Source organism: Ranitomeya variabilis, chromosome 3 (genome assembly GCF_051348905.1).
Source record: "Ranitomeya variabilis isolate aRanVar5 chromosome 3, aRanVar5.hap1, whole genome shotgun sequence".
In the NCBI taxonomy this organism is placed as follows: Eukaryota; Metazoa; Chordata; class Amphibia; order Anura; family Dendrobatidae; genus Ranitomeya; species Ranitomeya variabilis.
In genome coordinates this window covers 488,670,181-488,689,080 of record NC_135234.1, presented here as the reverse complement: position 1 = coordinate 488,689,080, position 18,900 = coordinate 488,670,181, and the positions used below count along the sequence as shown (strand labels likewise).

General features: G+C 42.8%; 1 protein-coding gene across 2 annotated transcripts in view; it reads right to left on the bottom strand.

The window, feature by feature from the left end:
* Positions 1 to 18,900, bottom strand: part of LOC143816432 (zona pellucida-like domain-containing protein 1) — a 100,171-nt gene that overhangs the window by 23,275 nt on the left and 57,996 nt on the right. For both annotated transcript variants that reach the window (XM_077296796.1, XM_077296797.1), the window contains exons 5-7: positions 10,598 to 10,670; positions 9,506 to 9,603; positions 3,282 to 3,362 (exon numbers count right to left, since the gene is read on the bottom strand). In XM_077296796.1, the coding sequence (XP_077152911.1) occupies positions 3,282 to 3,362; positions 9,506 to 9,603; positions 10,598 to 10,670 (252 nt within the window). The remainder of the gene's footprint in view (positions 1 to 3,281; positions 3,363 to 9,505; positions 9,604 to 10,597; positions 10,671 to 18,900) is intronic.

Genomic DNA, 18,900 nt, shown 5'->3' with positions numbered 1-18,900 from the left:
CTCGGCCTCCGATTTGGTGGGCGGGGCCCCTCGGCCTCCGATTTGGTTGGTGGGGCCCCTCGGCCTCCGATTTGGTGGGCGGGGACCCTCGGCCTCCGATTTGGTGGGCGGGGACCCTCGGCCTCCAATTTGGTGGGTGGGGACCCTCGGCCTCCGATTTGGTGGGCGGGGACCCTCGGCCTCCGATTTGGTGGGCGGGGACCCTCGGCCTCCAATTTGGTGGGTGGGGACCCTCGGCCTCCGATTTGGTGGGCGGGGACCCTCGGCCTCCGATTTGGTGGGCGGGGACCCTCGGCCTCCGATTTGGTGGGCGGGGTCCCTCTGCCTCCGATTTGGTGTGCGGGGACCCTCGGCCTCCGCTTTCGTGGGCGGGGCCCCTCGACCTTCGATTTGGTGGGCGGGGCTCCTCGGCCTCCGTTTTGGTTGGTGGGGCCCCTCGTCCTCCAATTTGGTGGGCGGGGACCCTCGGCCTCCAATTTGGTGGGCGGGGACCCTCGGCCTCCGCTTTGGTGGGTGGGGCCCGTCGGCCTCCAATTTGGTGGGCGGGGCCCCTCGGCCTCCGATTTGGATGGTGTGGACCCTCGGCCTCCGATTTGGTGGGCGGGGCCCCTCGGCCTCCGATTTGGTGGGCGGGGCCCCTCGGCCTCCGATTTGGTGGGCGGGGCCCCTCGGCCTCCGATTTGGAGGGCGGGGACCCCCGGCCTCCGATTTGGTGGGCGGGGCCCCTCGGCCTCTGATTTGGTGGGCGGGGACCCTCGGCCTCCGATTTGGTGGGCGGGGACCCTCGGCCTCCGATTTGGTAGGCGGGGCCCCTCGGCCTCCGATTTGGTGGGCGGGGACCCTCGGCCTCCAATTTGGTGGGCGGGGACCCTCGGCCTCCGATTTGGTGGGCGGGGACCCTCGGCCTCCGATTTGGTGGGCGGGGACCCTCGGCCTCCGATTTGGTGGGTGGGGACCCTCGGCCTCCGATGTGGTGGTCGGGGCCCCTCGGCCTCCGCTTTGGTGGGCGGGGCCGGGCCCCTCGGCCTCCGCTTTGGTGGGCGGGGCCGCTCGGCCTTCAATTTGGTGGGTGGGGCTCCTCGGCCTCCGATTTGGTTGGCGGGGCCCCTCGGCCTCCGATTTGGTTGGCGGGGCCCCTCGGCCTCCGATTTGGTGTGTGCTCTGCCTGGGGCCACTGTGCTCTGCCTGGGGCCCCATATGCTGCCTGGGGCCCCTGTGCTCTGCCTGGGGCCCCATATGCTGCCTGGGGCCCCTGTGCTCTGCCTGGGGCCCCTGTGCTCTGCCTGGGGCCCCATGTTCTGCCTGGGGCCCCTGTGCTCTGCCTGGGGCCACTGTGCTCTGCCTGGGTGTAGGACACTGGTGACGTCACATATCTCCGGACATTAGCTCCGGACATTAGCTCCGGACATTATCTCCGGACATTATCTCCGGACATTAGCTCCGGACGAAGCCACGGAAGTTGGCACAAATTGCAGGAAGTAGTATTCTAGGCAATTATATATTAGATTGCCTAGAAAGGCATAGCCCCTATAGGTATGGCCCCTCACTAGCATGCCATAAAGCTTAACCTTCATTAATTGTTAAAATATATGAAGTTAATAGGTTGCAAATAAAATAATTCAAATTTGAGCTGTGTATAAATAGTGAGAGAGCAGAATCCATTTTGTGTCATTGTTATCCTGCGTGATGGTGATCAAATAACACTGATGGGTGAGGAAGTTTCAACTTTCTATGCTAACCCCTAAAGTTCCTACTGGCTTATCGTTCGGAGGGAACTTTTCTTTTGTTTGTGACCCTATTTAAGCGCCTACATGTGCTAATAAAGCAGACATCCTATCTAGTACACCATACAAGTTTTGCAGTATTGACTTCCTCAAGATTTTGAAACATACTTTAATATTTGGAGTTTAAAAGGCATAAAAGAAAGTGGATTTTGCTCACAAAATTGACCCACGCCATTGTTTGGAAGTGTTCTGTCAGCACACTGCCAATAAGTGGTGGGGGCAGGCTTAGCCAGATTAGCCAAATTAGCCTGAATGGCCTGCATGTGAAACCTAGTCATCTAGTCATAATCTCCTGCTGCTAAAACACTGATTGTATTGAAACTACAGCACATAGCCTAATTAGTGACACATTAACTAAAATCAGGGTATCTGCTCTTACATCATGCTGCTCTCAGATTAAAAAGTAAAAACCTGCTGACAGATTCCCTTTAATTCATAGAAAAAGTATATTCAAGGCAGTGTCAGCTCTGCTGTCCTGGAAACTACAGCAGAGCATTGGGTATTTTGGGTTCAAACTATTTTTTGGATAATATTCCAATATTATATTTTAAAATATTACACTGGCAAAAGACAAGAAGATGGGTTTATGCATGCACTATTCTTCTGGTAATGAAAATGTGAACCTATGCTTGGAGCTGACAGGAACTAGGCTACTATAATTACGAAATTCAAAAAGGAAAATGGTGACTGAGATTGTAAATGTTTAGAGGAGGCAAAAGTTACATATTTTTAAATATGTGCATTAAGTATTAAAAGTGATATCAATTGTCCTGACTAGGGTTGAGCGACTTTTATTTTTATAGGATCGGGTCGGGTTTCACGAAACCCGATTTTCTCAAAAGTTGGGTCGAGTGAAATCGACCGATCCTATAAAAAAGTCAGGGTCGGGGTCGGCCGAAACACGAAACCCAATGCAGTGCAATGGGATACTATGGTTCCCAGGGTCTGAAGGAGAGGAAACTTGTGATTGGTCGCTGAGCGATCACGTGGGCCGCCGTGACCAATCACAAGCCGTGACATCATCGAAAGGTCTTTCAAGCGCCATTCTTAGGAACGGAAGATGCCGGTTACCAGCGGGCGATGTCCAGGCTGCGTCGGAGAGGTGAGTATATCAATATTTTTTATTTTAACTCTTTATTTTACACTTAAATGTGGATTCTGATACCGATTTCCGATATCGCAAACATATCGGAACTCGGTATCGGAATTCCGATACCAGATTCAGAAGATCGCCGACCTCATGGCCGACCCCACACAGGTCGGCGACTTCTGAAAATGGCCGACCCGTTTCGCTCAACCCTAGTCCTGACAATAAGAATGCAGAGTGGAAGGATAAAACATTCCAGACAACATAAGAAGACTTGTTTATAAAGCCGGGAACATATGGAAATGTTCATTAGACAGTTGGAGAAACTCTTTACAGGGATTTTGACCTTAAGTTACCTTTACAACATTGGGAAATTGTTAAAAAAGAAGGAAAATACTAAATGTTCTTACCCAACAAACAGGTCATATTTAGTTGAATTAGTTGGATAGGGTGAAACAGATGCATAACATTGGTCCAGAAGAACATTGAACCTGTTAAAAAGAGAATATACGGTATGTAAATAATTTCTGCAATTTGTGTAATATTACTTTTTCATCTAATCCTATTTTCTTCTAATGTAAAATGAACTATTTTAACCCCTTCATGACCGTGGGATTTTTCGTTTTTCCGTGTTCGTTTTTCACTCCCCTCCTTCCTAGAGCCATAACTTTTTTATTTTTCTGTAAATTTGGCCATGTGAGGGCTTATTTTTTGCAGGACGAGTTGTACTTTTGAACGACATCATTGGTTTTACCATGTCTTGTACTAGAAAATGGGAAAAAAATTCCAAGTGCGGTGAAATTGCAAAAAAAGTGCAATCCCACACTGGTTTTTTGCTTGGTTTTTTTGCTAGGTTCACTAAATGCTAAAACTGACCTGCGATTATGATTCTCCAGGTCATTACGAGTTCATAGACACCTAACATGACTAGTTTATTTTTTACCTAAGTGGTGAAAAAAAATTCCAAACTTTCCTAAAAAAAATAAAAAATAATAAAAAAAATTGCGCCATTTTCCGATACTCGTAGCGTCTCTATTTTTCATGATCTGGGGTCGGTTGAGGGCTTATTTTTTGCATGCCGAGCTGGCGTTTTTAAAGATTCCAATTCGGTGCAGATACATTTGCTTGATCGCCCGTTATTGCATTTTAATGCAATGTTGCGGCGACCAAAAAAATGTAATTCTGGCGTTTCGATTTTTTTTCTCGTTACGCCGTTTAGCGATCAGGTCAATGCTTTTTTTATTGATAGAACGGGCGATTCTGAACGTGGCGATACCAAATATGTGTAGATTTGATTTTTTTTTATTGATTTATTTTGATTGGGGCGAAAGGGGGGTGATTTAAACTTTTATATTTTTTGATTTTTTTCACATTTTTTTTAACTTTTTTTTTTAACTTTTGCCATGCTTCAATAGCCTCCATGGGAGGCTAGAAGCAGGCACAGCACGATCGCCTCTGCTACATAGCAGCGATCTGCTGTTCGCTGCTATGCAGCAGAAAATCAGGTGTGCTGTGAGCGCCGACCACAGGGTGGTGCTCACAGCTACCGGCGATCAGTAACCATAGAGGTCTCAAGGACCTCTATGGTTACAATGTACAAGCATCGCCGACCTCCGATCATGTGACGGGGGTCGGCGATGCCGTCATTTCCGGCCGCCCGGCCGGATGCGGTTGTTAAATGCCGCTGTCTGCGTTTGACAGCGGCATTTAACTAGTTAATAGCGGCGGGTGAATCGCGATTTCACCCTCCGCTATTGTGGGCACATGTCAGCTGTTCAAAACAGCCGACATGTCCCGGCTTTGATGCGTGCTCACCGCGGAGCCCTGCATCAAAGCAGGGGAGCTGACATCGGACGTACTATCCCGTCCGATGTCAGTAAGGGGTTAAACATATGCACAGGCTATGTGAACCCGCCCCGGTGCCACCCCCATGACTAAAACCTGAATGTGGTCAGGATGAATAAAATTAATTTCTTCCCGGCAGCGGGGCTCTAAGTGTGGTTTGTGGGAAAATTCAGAACGTTATTAATCTTCAGGTTAACCCCATATATGCAGTTTACTATGCAGTTTCTCTTTAAAGATGAAAGAATAATGACATGACCCTCTTCCTCACATGATCTAAGCCCTAGTGAGAACTTGTGAGCCCTTCCTAAATGGGAGATTTAAGATGAGGAAAAACAGTGCACCTCTCTGAACACTGCCTAGGAGGCTACAGTTGGCGCAGCCCAAAAAGTTGTATGTCTACAGATTAAGAAACTGATTAACTTCATGGATGAAAGGCTTATGACAGTTATTGAAAAGAAGGGTGGCTGTATTGGTCACTGATATTTTTTAAAATGTATTTTTGCACATTTAGAATTGTTTGGTTACTATTCTCATTTTAAGAGATGAAAATAAGTAATTGAGGTTGGAAAATGTACAGTTTTTAGTTGCATAAGTCTGCACACTAATATTTATCAAATAAAATGTACAGATAGATAATCTCCTAAAAAAGACCAAATCTACTTTTTACTTTCTTAAATATTCAGGTTTCATGTGTATTGACCGTTTAGATTGACCAGCATCACTGTAGTGGTACAATAATATAATATAATAATATATAAAATTAATCATAAAAAAATAAAAATTGCCTAATAATTGTACACACAGGATACATGACTGGAAAAAAGTCACTAAAATTCTCAACATAACAAATTAATAAAAATAATACATAGTGTAATATAGGAAATTCAGTAACAAAGGAATAGCAAATATTGGCTCTTTGGGTGAAGTGGTACTCATTGTCCGTCTCAATCAAGTACAGTGCTTTGCAAAAGTATTCGGCTCCCTGGAACTTTTCAACATTTTCCCACATATCGTGCTTCAAACATAAAGATACCAAATGTAAATTTTTGGTGAAGAATTAACAACAAGTGGAACACATTTGTGAAGCTGAACAAAATTTATTGGTTATTTTAAATTTTTGCGGAAATTCAAAAACTGAAAAGTGGGGCAACCAATATTATTTGGCCCCTTTAACTTAATACTTAGTTGCGCCACCTTTTGCTGCGATTACAGCTGCAAGTCGCTTGGGGTATGTCTCTATCAGTTTTGTACATCGAGAGACTGAAAGTCTTGCCCACTCTTCCTTGGTAAACAGCTAGAGCTCAGTGAGGTTTGATGGAGATCGTTTGTGAACAGCAGTTTTCAGCTCTTTCCATAGATTCTTGATTGGATTGAGGTGTGGACTTTCACTTGGCCATTCTAACACCTGGATACGTTTATTTGTGAACCATTAGATTGCAGATTTTGCTTTATGTTTGGGATCATTGTCTTGTTGGAAGGCAAATCTCCTTCCCAGTCTCAGGTCTTTTGCAGACTCCAACAGGTTTTCTTCAAGAATAGTCCTGTATTTGGCTCCATCCATCTTCCCATCAATTTTAACCATCTTCCCTGTCCCTGCTGAAGAAATGCAGGCCCAAACCATGATGCTACCACCACCAATGTTTGACAGTCGGGATGGTGTGTTCAGGGTGATGAGCTGTGTTGCCTTTACGCCAAACATATCATTTGGCATTGTTACCAAAAAGTTTGATTTTGGTTTCATCTGACCAGAGCACCTTCCTCCACATGCTTGGTGTGTCTCCCAAGTGGCTTGTTGCAAACTTTAAATGAAACTTTTTATGGATATCTTTGAGAAATGGCTTTCTTCTTGCCACTCTTCCATAAAGGCCAGATTTGTGCAGTGCACGACTGATTGTTGTCCTATGGACAGACTGTCCCACCTCAGCTGTAGATCTCTGCAGTTCATCCAGAGTGATCATGGACCTCTTGGCTGCATCTCTGATTAGACTTCTTGTTTGAGATAAAGGTTTAGAGGGACGCCGGGTCTTGGTAGATTTGCAGTGGTATGATATTCCTTCCATTTCAATATGATCGCTTGCACAGTGCTCCTTGGGATGTTTAAAGTTTTGTAAATCATTTTGTATCCAAATCCGGCTTTAAACTTCTCCACAACAGAAAAACGGACCTACCTGTTGTGTTCCTTGGTCTTCATGATGCTCTCTGTGCTTCGAACAGAACCCTGAGACTATCACAGAGCAGGTGCATTTATACGGAGACTTGATTACACACAGGTGGATTATATTTAACATCATTAGGCATTTAGGACAACATTGGATCATTCAGAGATCTGTTGTGAATTCTGCTCTTGGGTTCCCTCCGGTGGTTATTGGTAGTAATGCAGTTGTCCCTGGGTTGCAATCCTGGGCAGGTGTCCCTGCTGATTGCAGCTCTGTCTGGGATATTTAGGTGTGCAGGATTCATTAGCCCTTGCCAGTTGTCCATTGTTCTTGGAGGTTTTGCATCTCTGTCTGGTTCCTCCTGCCCTGCTGCCAAATCAGTAAAGATAAGTGTCTGGTTTTGTTTCTACAGCACACATGCTGTGTGCTTTACAATTCAGTATTATTCAATGTTTTTTCTTGTCCAGCTTAGACTGTGTTTGGATATTTCAGTCAAGTTGGATTCTCAGGAGATGCAGATATACATTCCATGTCTTTAGTTAGATGGTGGAATTTTTGTATTATCTGCTGTGGATATTTTTAGGGTTTTAATACTGACCGCTTAGTATTCTGTCCTATCCTTTCCTATTTAGCTAGCGTGGCCTCTTTTGCTAAATCCTGATTTCTGCCTGCGTGTGTCTTTCCTCTAATACTCACAGTCAATATTTGTGGGGGGCTGCCTATCCTTTGGGGTTCTGCTCTGAGGCAAGATAGAATTCCCATTTCCTTCCTATAGGGGTATTCAGTCCTCCGGCTGTGTCGAGGTGTCTAGGATGTGTTAGGTACACCCCACGGCTACTTCTAGTTGCGGTGACAGTTTAGGGTTTGTGGTCAGTACAGGTTCCACCTACTCCTGAGAAAGTCTCATGCGGCTCCAAGGTCACCGGATAATAACAGAGATCCACAATGAACTTCTGGAGTGAGTTTGCTGCACTGAAAGTAAAGGGGTCCAATAATATTGCACACCCCACTTTTCAGTTTTTGAATTTCCACAAAAATTTAAAATAACCAATAAATTCCATTCAACTTCACAATTGTGTTCCACTTGTTGTTGATTCTTCACCAAAAATGTACATTTGGTATCTTTATTTTTGAAGCATGATATGTGGAAATAGGTTGAAAAGTTCCAGGGAGCCGAATACTTTTGCAAGGCACTGTATTAAAGCAGTGCAAAAGCTACTTTTGTTGTCACAAAGAGCCTGGAGTTTTATTTAAAGGTTGTGCAATTTTTTTCTTTCATTGATTTGTGCTAAATCTGGAAAAAAATGTAAGACATTACAATAATTCACTAGGGATTAATTAGGAAAACACAAATGATGTGGGAGCCATTATTTTAGCGATATTAAGATTGTGCTGCGGTTTTTAGACTCATGCAGTAGTATTCTGGTCAGTATTTTGTATCAGTATCTATAAGTCAAGACCAAAGCTGTGTTTAAATTACAGAAAAGATGCAATTTAGAGCTGAGACAGAGGATTTACAGGACCTTTGTATGCAGTACACTTTTGGTAGCCAGACCAATGGCAATGTGAAGTTCCTCAACCTTTATTCAACTGCCAACAGGGTGCCTTTTGTGATTACAAATCCCCAGTTATTAAAGACATTGGAGCTCAATGTGTGTCATGGCACCACATGGGGTCTAATGACTAGGGCTTTTGTCACATCATGATGTTGCAATGGCTAAGTAATCACAAAAGGAGCCAAAGATGCAATCTTGTAAGTGATGGCCAAGCAGATTTGCACTGCCATATTTTAGCTACCTGACCAGGGTTCTGTGAATCTTTTTGCTCAATGCAGATCTCTCTATAATAGTTTTCACTTTGAGAGGTTCAATTATATTTTGGCTCACAAATACTGATGTAAAATGCAGACCAACTACAATACTGCATTGTGAATTAAAGTCTATAATGAAAGATGAAATAGTCTACATTCAAATTGTTTTATTTTTTTAGACATTTTTAGATCAGTGATGGTTTTGGCACAAATGTGTTGGAACACAATGTTGAAGCACTCACTAACATATAACTATTACAGGTTGGTAGAGTTGATTGACAGGTTTTTCCCAGAGTGAAAGACCTGTCACTCACCAAAAACAATGCTTAGAAAAACCAGCCAAGGTCAGGCTGGACTATTCTTGTCTACAGCTATGATCTTCAGCTAGATCTTCCAACCATATTTTCTCTAAAATGTCGGAGCACGTCAGAGAAATATATCTGGCTGCAATCATGCAAGAAGAGTCTGAGGTTTGGGCAGCTTGAATCAGCTGACATGTTCCCTCGAAAGAGAATAAAGTTGTCTGAGGCCAACATAAATGAAGGCTGCAATTGTGGACAGAATTTTATTTGTGTGCTTGTTACTGTGTCTCCACTTAACCAAGTGATAGCAATATCAATAACTAATATGTATATACAGTATATAAGTGTGACAAATATGATTAAAACACTTTTTTTAATCATTTGCACTTTCGTTTTGTTTTTTTATTGACAGTGAAAAATAATTTAATAAAGTATATTCTTTTGTACCAACTTATAGTAATACGTGTTCATCAATAATAACATAACAGGATTCACAATTTTATGCAAAGTGTTTTCCTTACTTTTCTGTTAAGTTGGTTGCCTTTACTGCTACATAGACCGTAGTGTTTATTTTGATTCCAGTTGAAGGAATAACAAGAGGTCTACTATACGATTCATCCTGAAAATACATAAATGAATGAAAATGAAATCTATTCTACGACAATATACGTTTAAGTCCAGTGTTGATGCATTAAAGTATCAATGTGTTTAGCTTCATTTCTTTCCAATGGCTTGCAGTCGATAATATAGCTTATAAGTAGCAATATGTCAACTGACTCATTGGTAACCAGAAATTTTTCTTTTATCAGGACGTGTAATTAAAAAAAATTGTTTAAACATTCTTATTCTGTACAAGCAAGAAAAATGAATTTGAATCACAATGATAAAATAAAAATGTCAACATGATTTATCTTCAGCTGGGTATAATAATGCCAAATATATAAATTAATAAAATGGTGAACAATAGCAAAACATGTAAGCCTTTGAGCATACTATCAAACATATGTTTGTTATTCACATTAATAATTTAAATAAAATGATAATAATATAGTAAAGGGAATCTGTCAGCAGAATCAACCCTAATCCATCTACATTAGTATGCAGGTCATAGAAAGTTGAGTAAAATGCTACCTTGATACCTGCGATCCAATGTCTTATTCCACAGAAAGCCTTTTTTTAAAAAAAATATGTCAATGAGCTGTTAAAATCTATAGACTGGAAACGTATCTCCCTTATTTTAAATGAAAGGGGGCATTAACACTGTGATATGTAATAACTGAGAGTCTCCCCTTCTGGTCTACCTGTCTCACTCTGGAAATGCCTCCTGTTATTTAAAATAAAATTTGGAGGAAGACTCATCAGGGAAATCTGTGTCCGGCCGATAGATCTTATCAACTCAATTACATATTAAGAAAATCGTGGATGTCTCAGAAATAAGAAATTGAACTGTAGATCAAGGTAACATTTTATTCATCTTTGTAAGGCCTAGATGCTCATATAGACGGCTTATGAGAATTGATCGAATTGAGAGATTCCCTTTAATACTGAACATATAAATTAAGTGAATTCTACTATAGAAAATAATACACCAGCTTTAGGTGAGAAATACTTACTACATATAGTTGCATAGAGAGTGTGCTAATGAAGCTTCCATTATTGGTAATGACAGCTATATTATTCCCAGCCCTATAAAGAGAAATATATGTCATTGCTACTTAGAAAACTATAAAATATACTTAGAAAACTATAAAATATAATATAAAGAGCATTTTAGCTGCGATAAATTATACAATAAGACAATCCCTTTTCATGTCTTTTATCAGATCTTATGGATATCACCGAGATGACCCAATCGGAGCCATTTACAGCTGATTGATATGGATTGGCTGTGAACTGCAATGTTCCATCTATAGTGAAATGGTCGGCATGTAATACTAAATGTACACTTTCTGGTTACTGAATTTACTGCATTACTAATCACAGTTGGGTGCATAAAATCAAGTGCAGAGCTATACAGTTTCCATACACAAACATTGGCAGCAAAAAATGTGGATTGAACTGAAGAACTGAGCAACTTAAAGCATGGCACTGCCATAGGGTGCCACTTTTTCTTCTTGTCAGCTTGTATTATTTCTGATCTGCTAGATCTGCCTTCGGTAATTGTATGCACTAATGTTATAAAGTGGAAATGTCCAGCAGTGACAACAGTTCAGCCAAGAAACAGTGAAACACGAAAACTCACCAATTACTAAAACTTGTAGATAAAAAATCACCTATTTTCTATTGCATCACTTATTACAAAGTTCAACACAGGAAGTGATATAAGAAATAAACCACAAATCCACTGGACTCTTCAACAACCTGCAAACCTAGATTCAGTAGAAGCCTATAGAATCTACCCTACCAGAATACATATTGCTTATTTTATAGTATGGTTATGGAGGGCTGATAGTTTGTGTTACTTTCTTCAGGGAAAAGTTCTTTATTTCTAGCAATGGGTAATGTTAATGTTACAATATATAAAGACAATTAGACAGTCATATGGTTCCAACCAAGAAGCATACAGTTGTCTACAGTTTGACAATAACTTCTAGATGACCGTTTCTAGTTCCAGCATAACTGATGTACTGTCAAGAAAGTAAGGTTCATAGGTGAATTAATAAATCTACTGTGCAAAACTTTAAGTGCTTAGCACGGAGCCCTAACATCATCCAACCCCTTTGGCATAAATTGGAATTGCTAACATCAATGCCGGTGTTAACATCAGCATCCAGCAAGAAGATGGAAATGCCAGCGTTTGCTGGAAGAAAAAGAAAGTGGACACTCCAGCATTGCGAGAAGGCTCATGAGGTGCCCTTAGATATTTGACTCTTATTCAAACTTTACTTGTACCTAGGCTCTGCCATGTCCCAAATTCAGGATGATAACTATGGGAGGCAGAACACTGAGCAGCAGGCTACAGGTCTTTGAGTGGGTTTCCTATGCCTAAGTATTCTTCACAATTGCCATGTGATTATAAATATCAATATTTCTCTAAATGACAGCACAATATAAGGAGGAGTAAAGATCAAAAATAAAAATGAACATGTAAAGGTAAAAAAAATCATAACTAACCATAAAGTACAGTAGCTAAATTTTCCAGCAGTAAAAAGGCAAAATTAATAAATTTAACTTTGTGATATGCAGCTTCTCTCATTCTTAGGGTATGTGTCCACAATCAGGATGGCCGGCGGTATCGTCGGAGCGGCAAACCCACTCGGCGCTAAGCCCCGCCCCCTTCTGGGATGCAATGATGCCGGATGTGTTCATTGCACACATCCCGCATCATCGCACCTCTCGCATAGGGCCCTGTGTTATTCCTTTCGGTGGCGCAGCATCGCCACAAGGAACACGGACATGCTGCGATCTTAAAAGATGTGGAGCATGTCCGGAGTCGCAGGGCCGACGGATGCGTGTTACCACGCATAGTGGACACGGGATTTCATAAAATCCCCTCCACTATGCTGGAACATCTGGACGCTGCGTGTTTGACGCTGCGGCCCTACGCAGCGTCAAACACGCAGCATTTCCTGAACGTGGACACATACCCTTAGGGGTTTAAATCTTTGTTAAAATTTGAAGGAAAATATATTTATTTTTAGTGATGAGCAAATGCATTCGGCACTATTCATTACTCACAAGAATAGTATGCTATTCATTACTCGGTGAGTAATTAACTATTTGCCTCGGTATATTCAAGTGACCTGCCCAGCATGTTTGGTGCTCTATTTGTAGCCAAAGAACATGCTGTGCTTGCTTGCCAATTATAGTAATGCCATTGACATTTTTGTTGTGGCATTACTGTGATTGGCTGGCCCTACTAGCAAAATTTTTAAGCCCTTTCGGCGCCATTTTGCACACATTACAAGTGGAAACAGCATAGTGAGAGCATGGTGTGAGTGTAGGGAGAGTGAAATCAGCTTATAGGGAGAGTTTCTGAGTCCAAAAAGGTCTTTTAAGAGATACTTAGAGTGAGGATTAGTTACCTTTTAGGTTGAGATAGCGTAGGGACAGATTTAATATAAGAGAGAGGGAAAGGCAAGCAGGGTGTTAGAATTGCAAGTACATGATGCAGATCTCTGCTAGGTTGCATTGCATGTAGGAGCAGATTGTGGGAGTAGGGAGAGAGGCAAGGTTTGATATCGACTAGTATAAAGCCTGCTGTTAGGGCTAGTGGAACGCACCAAATAATATAAAGGGAGATATGAGGTGCGTTCGCAGCCCGGGGTCCACCGTGCAGAGATGGAACCTGCTGCTAAGTAATGGCGGAAAAAGATGGCGGATTTACACTTGCTTACATGTGGGTTAGACTTCACCTAGTGTGAATGGAAGGCAACTCTGTTGCTTCACAGAGTCATTAATGTAATGCTGTGTCCTGTTAGTGGTCACAGGGTGCAGCTGTTAGACGCTAGTGGGATCCCTATGATTCACCCCACTATACTGGTGATTGGACTCACTCTGACCCTCGATGGTTTTTGAGCCTGAGCCTGAGGACGCCCTGAGTCAGATGCTGAGTCCAAGCGTGAATTCCCGCCCTAAACCGACCGGAGATATAAACGCAGCTGTGTCGCCTAGATATGGTGCTGACTGTTTGCTCCACTCATCCTAATACCCAAACAACAACCAGAGGGATGGAGATCATTAAGGAGCTTGCACCAGTCTCAAACACACAGCGCTCACACACCTAGTCAGGTTTATACCAGCGCATGGCCACTTTTAAAGCTGTAGCCTTCTGAGACCTTCCTGGTGGTCCAATTGGAGCTTCTACAGGACCTGAGCATGTGACCTCTGATCTCCAATGAGAGGTCGTCCCACAGGCACGAAAAGCAGGACTTAGTCCCTGGAATGTCTGCTCGCTGCTGGTCAATGCTTCAATGCTGGTTACAAAGGCTGAATATGGGATGGCAGCTGTAACCAGACACAAAGCATCAGCTTGAGCCAGACACTGGGACCGACAACTCTGTTGAGAAGACTCCACTGCAGCTGCAGAGGAATGGGAGACCGCAGATGACATGGTTCAAGATTCCCCCTGTGCAGCGGCGGGAACTTGACACCTAACACCTGCTCACATGCGCAAACATAACAATTTAACAGTAATTTTCCGGCGTCTGCTGTTGGCGCGTGTCGTAAAGGTGATATAAAAAAATTACTCTACTATTGGTTAAATACATAGCATATACTTATCTAACAGTTGTGTGACTGGCTCAAAGCCTGCTGAGATTCGCAAACATGACTATTTACCACTAATTTTCCTGAGCCCGCTGTTGACGTGTGTCATAAAGACGAAATTAAAAAAATTACTCTGCTATTGCTTAAATAAACAGCATATATTTATTTAACAGTTGTGCGACTGGCGCAAAGCCTGCTGAGATATGCAAATGTCACTATTTAAAAGGAATTTTCCTGAGTCTGCTATTGGCATATGTCAGAAAGGTGATATAAAAAAGCAATTACTCTGCCATTGGTTAACTAAATAGCGTATATTTATCTAGCAGTTGTGCAACTGGTGAAAATACTGCTTAGATATGCAAATGTGACTATTCACCAGTAATTCTCCTGAGTCTGCTGTTGGCATGAGTCATAAAGGCAAAATAAAAATATGCTTACTCTGCTATTGGTTAAATAAATAGAGCACATTTATTTAGCAATTGTGCGACTGGCGCAAAGCCTGCTGAGATATGCAAACTTCTATATTTACTAGTAATTTTCCTGAGTCTACTGTTGGCATGTGTCATAAAGGCGATATAAAAAAACAATTATGCTGCTATTGGTTAAATAAATAGTGTATATTTTTCTAGCAGTTGAGCGACTGGTGCAAAGTCTGCTGAGATATGCAAACATCAATATTTACCAGTAATTTTCCTGAGTCCACTGTTGGGGAGTGTCATAAACGCGATATAAAAAATGACTCAGCCAATGGTTAAATAAATAGCATATATTTTTCTAGCAGTTGTGCATCTGACCTAATGCCTGCTGAGATACGCAAACATCACTATTTACCAGTAATTTTCCTGAGTCTGGTGTTGGCATGTGACATAAAGGCAAAAAAATAATTGTGCTGCTATTGGTTAAATAAATAGTGTATAATTTTCTAGCGGTTGTGTGACTGGTGCAAAGTTGCTGAGATACACAAATATCAATATTTACTAGTCATTTTCCTGCGTTCGCTTTAGGAGTGTGTCATAAAGGCAATATGAAAAAAAATTACTCTGCTATTGGGTAAATAAATAGCGTGTTAGGGATGGCGGAACACACCAAATAAATATAAAGAAAATAATAAGGTGCATTTGCAGAGCGGGGTCCACCGTGCAGAGATAGTAACTGCTTCTCGGTAATGGTGGACACTAAGTGGCAGTATTGCACTGGACACATGTGGATAAGCTGCCACCTGGTGGGTACTTGCGAGGAACTCTGTTTCCTCACAGAACTGCTATACCCAAGAATATGGATACCATACCCTGTTAGCCACTAACAGCCACTAGTGTAAGGTCACAAGACTCAGCCCCAAGGACGCAGGGGTGAGAGTCTATTTAGACTTACTAGGCACTCGGTGTCGTGCAATGCCTAAACAACAACTAACTAATTGATTTAGTGCACAGAGTGCGATCAGCATCATGCTGGCAAACACCACTAACCAAGCCTGACTAGGGAATTTAGGGCACTGAGTGCATGTGGCGTCGCGCTGGTGAATGCCACTAATAGACACTGACCAATTTGTACTGTCCTGGCAATGCCACTTTTGGGAGCTGTATCTTTGTCCCAAACACCCGGACTCAGACACAGCAAGAGAGTAGGGATGATTAGGAACAACCACCAGATACACACATGCTTGCACACACACACGATTTTGGAACATACTAGTGCACGGCCATGCAAACCTTTTATAGCTGCAGTCTTCTGGGGCCTTGCTACTGGACCAATCTGAGCTGCTTGAGGACCTGGGCATGTCACCTCCGACCACCAATGAGTGGTCGTCTCATGGGCATGCTCAGAAGGCAAAAAGCAGGACTTAGTCCCAGGAGCATCTGCTCGCCACTGACTAATGCTGGTTGCTAAATCTGGACTTGGGAAGGCAGCAGCAACCAAACGCACAGCATTAGCCTAAGCAAGATGCTGGGACTGACGTGTCTGCTGAGCAGGATCATCTGTGGCTGAGGAAGAATGGGAAACCACAGAAGAAGTGGTTTGAGATTCCCCCGTGCAGCGGTGGGATTTCAATGACTATCATAGCGGATATTTATCTAACAGTTGTGCAACTGGTGCAAAGTCTGCTGAGATAAGCAAACATCAATATTTTCCTGAGTTCGCTGTTGGCATGTGTCATAAAGGTGATATAAAAAAATTACTCTGCTATTAGTTAAATAAATAGCTTAGATTTATCTAGCAGTTGTGTGACTGACCTAATGCCTGCTGAGATATGCAAACATCACTATTTACAAGTAGTTTTTCTGAGTCTGCTGTTGGCGTATGTCATAATGGTGAAAGCTAAAAAAAAATTACTCACAAATTGCTAGATACAGGGAATGTGTGTTGTTCCAGCATCTGGTAAAATTAGTTCTTTCTTTCTTTTAAATCCATTAAAACTTGTAAAAATTACAATGGTTGCATAGATGGGGAGCAAGATGCGTTTCGAGCGCTCACTTGCGTTCTTTATCACAGTTTTAATGGATTTAAAATAAAGAAAGAACTAATTTTACCAGATGTTGGAACAACAACCCTTTTTTTTTTCCTTGAGCACATTATCTGATGTGGATCCTCCTGGTTCCATGCAAACTGGACTTCAAGTACTACTGGAGCTGTCTTTCTTTTTACTGCAGGGAATTTGTATGTTACACCTATATGAGGGTACTTATGAAAAATAAAGCAAAGACTTTTTTTTCAAAACATATACAATATGGGAAAGGGTGACATTAAGGATCAAAGTCTTCCACGCGGTCCTGTATTAGTAGCCAAGAGGCTGGACCTCTCAATCCTCAACATTCTCCTTATTCCTCCCCCAATCAAGAGTCTCAGGAGACATATGACCTCAATGCTGGCCACTCTGAGGAATTGTTTACTTTTCCTTATAATTATTCTGTACTCTCATAGTGAACCATTAAAGAGAGTTATGAGGACGTGGAGTGCAGTGATGCACATACATTTGAACACTCATGGCAAAAAGAAAATCACAGTAGGAAAGGGCAATTCATGTGTGAAGAGGTGGAGGATAATCATGACGCACAGTTGCTAACAGCTCTGCCTAAAATTGAAACTCAAAAGAAGGATCAGAGTGATGAATAGGAAGACAACATGGTCGATGATGAGGCCACTGATCCATCCTGTCATGGTACCATGCATAGTGAGCACAGCAGTGCAGAGAGGGGTGGATCCATAGCATGAAAACAGGTAAGAAGAGGTAGTGGTTTGACTAGAGGGAGAACTCGGTCAACTGTTGCACAGAGCCCCCCACTCTGCTAGATAACAGGCCAAGATGGCATTGTTCCCCTATATGGCAGTTATTTTCTAAAAGTCCTTCAGACAAAACAACTGAAATTTGCAGCATCTGCCATACCAACCTGAGAAGGGGCAAGAACATTCCCAACCTGAGAACCATCAGCATGCTAAAGCAAGTGGCAGCCAAACACCCCAGTAGGTGGGTGGAATGCCTGGGTACAAAATTTATGTCTGAGGAGGAAACCACTGAACCTTCACATTGTTATGGTATTCCCAATCTGCTGTCCAGGAAGGAGGCACTGATGCCTCCTGCCCACAACTTGTGATTGCAGACACAACAGCAGTCAGCAACCACATCCAGTTCATTGTCCCAGCACAGCTTTCAGTTGTACTTGCCCCAGACATTTCACAGGAAGCAGAAATAGCCACCCACCCACAGGCCCAAATGCTAAACGCCCACATTGCCTGATTGCTAGCCTTGGAAATGTTGCTGGTTCATCTTGTCGAAACAGTCTTTCAGCAACTTCTTGGTGGTGGCATTACAGAAGCACGTGTTACACAATATCCGCCATGCTCTGGCCAACACAGTCAAAGGGAAGGCCTACCAAACCGCAGACAAGTGGACAAGTTCCTGTGGACAGGGACACTACATTTCCCTGATGGCACAATTGTAAACCTGCTGGAGTTTGGGACAGAGTCAGAAGCTGGGACATCATACATCATACATCTTCCCCACACCATGAATAGAGAGCCCAACTTTCATCAGGGTTTTAGTCTCCTCGTATCCAGTTCCTATCTGTCCACTTCCTCCTCAGCTGAACTAGCCTTCCCATCACTCCCCAGCTAGAAGGTCTGCCACACTGCATTGACTAAACAGCAGTATGCTCTGCTGAAGCTCATCTGTTTAGGTGATAAAACTCACAACGCAGCCGAGCTGTTGAAGGGATAAAAAGCCAGACCAATCAGTGGCTCACATTGCTGAACCTTCCACCAGGTCTGGTTGGGTGCAATAATAGGCATAACTTGGTGGCGTCTTTAAAGCTCGGTAAGCTGGTGCACATTCCATGCATGGCCCACGTGCTCAACTTGGTTGTACAGCATTTTTTAAAAACATGCCCTGACTTGCCGAACCAACATGCCAAAGTACGCCTTGTCAGCACCCATTTCTGGAAGTCATCTCCAGCTTTTACTGATTTGGCTGCACTGCGGCAGCGCTTTAATTTGCTTCATCACTGACTGACTTGTGACCTCAACACATGATGGAGTTCAACCTTTCGTGTGTTGACAAGGCTTAGTGAGCAGCAGAGGGCAGTGTCTGAATTCCAGCTTCTCAATGCTTGTCAGATTAACACTCAGGACCCACACATAACAACTGCTGAGTGGGTGTAAATCGCTGACCTATGTGAGGTTCTTCAAAACATTGAGTAGTGCATCAAGATGGTGA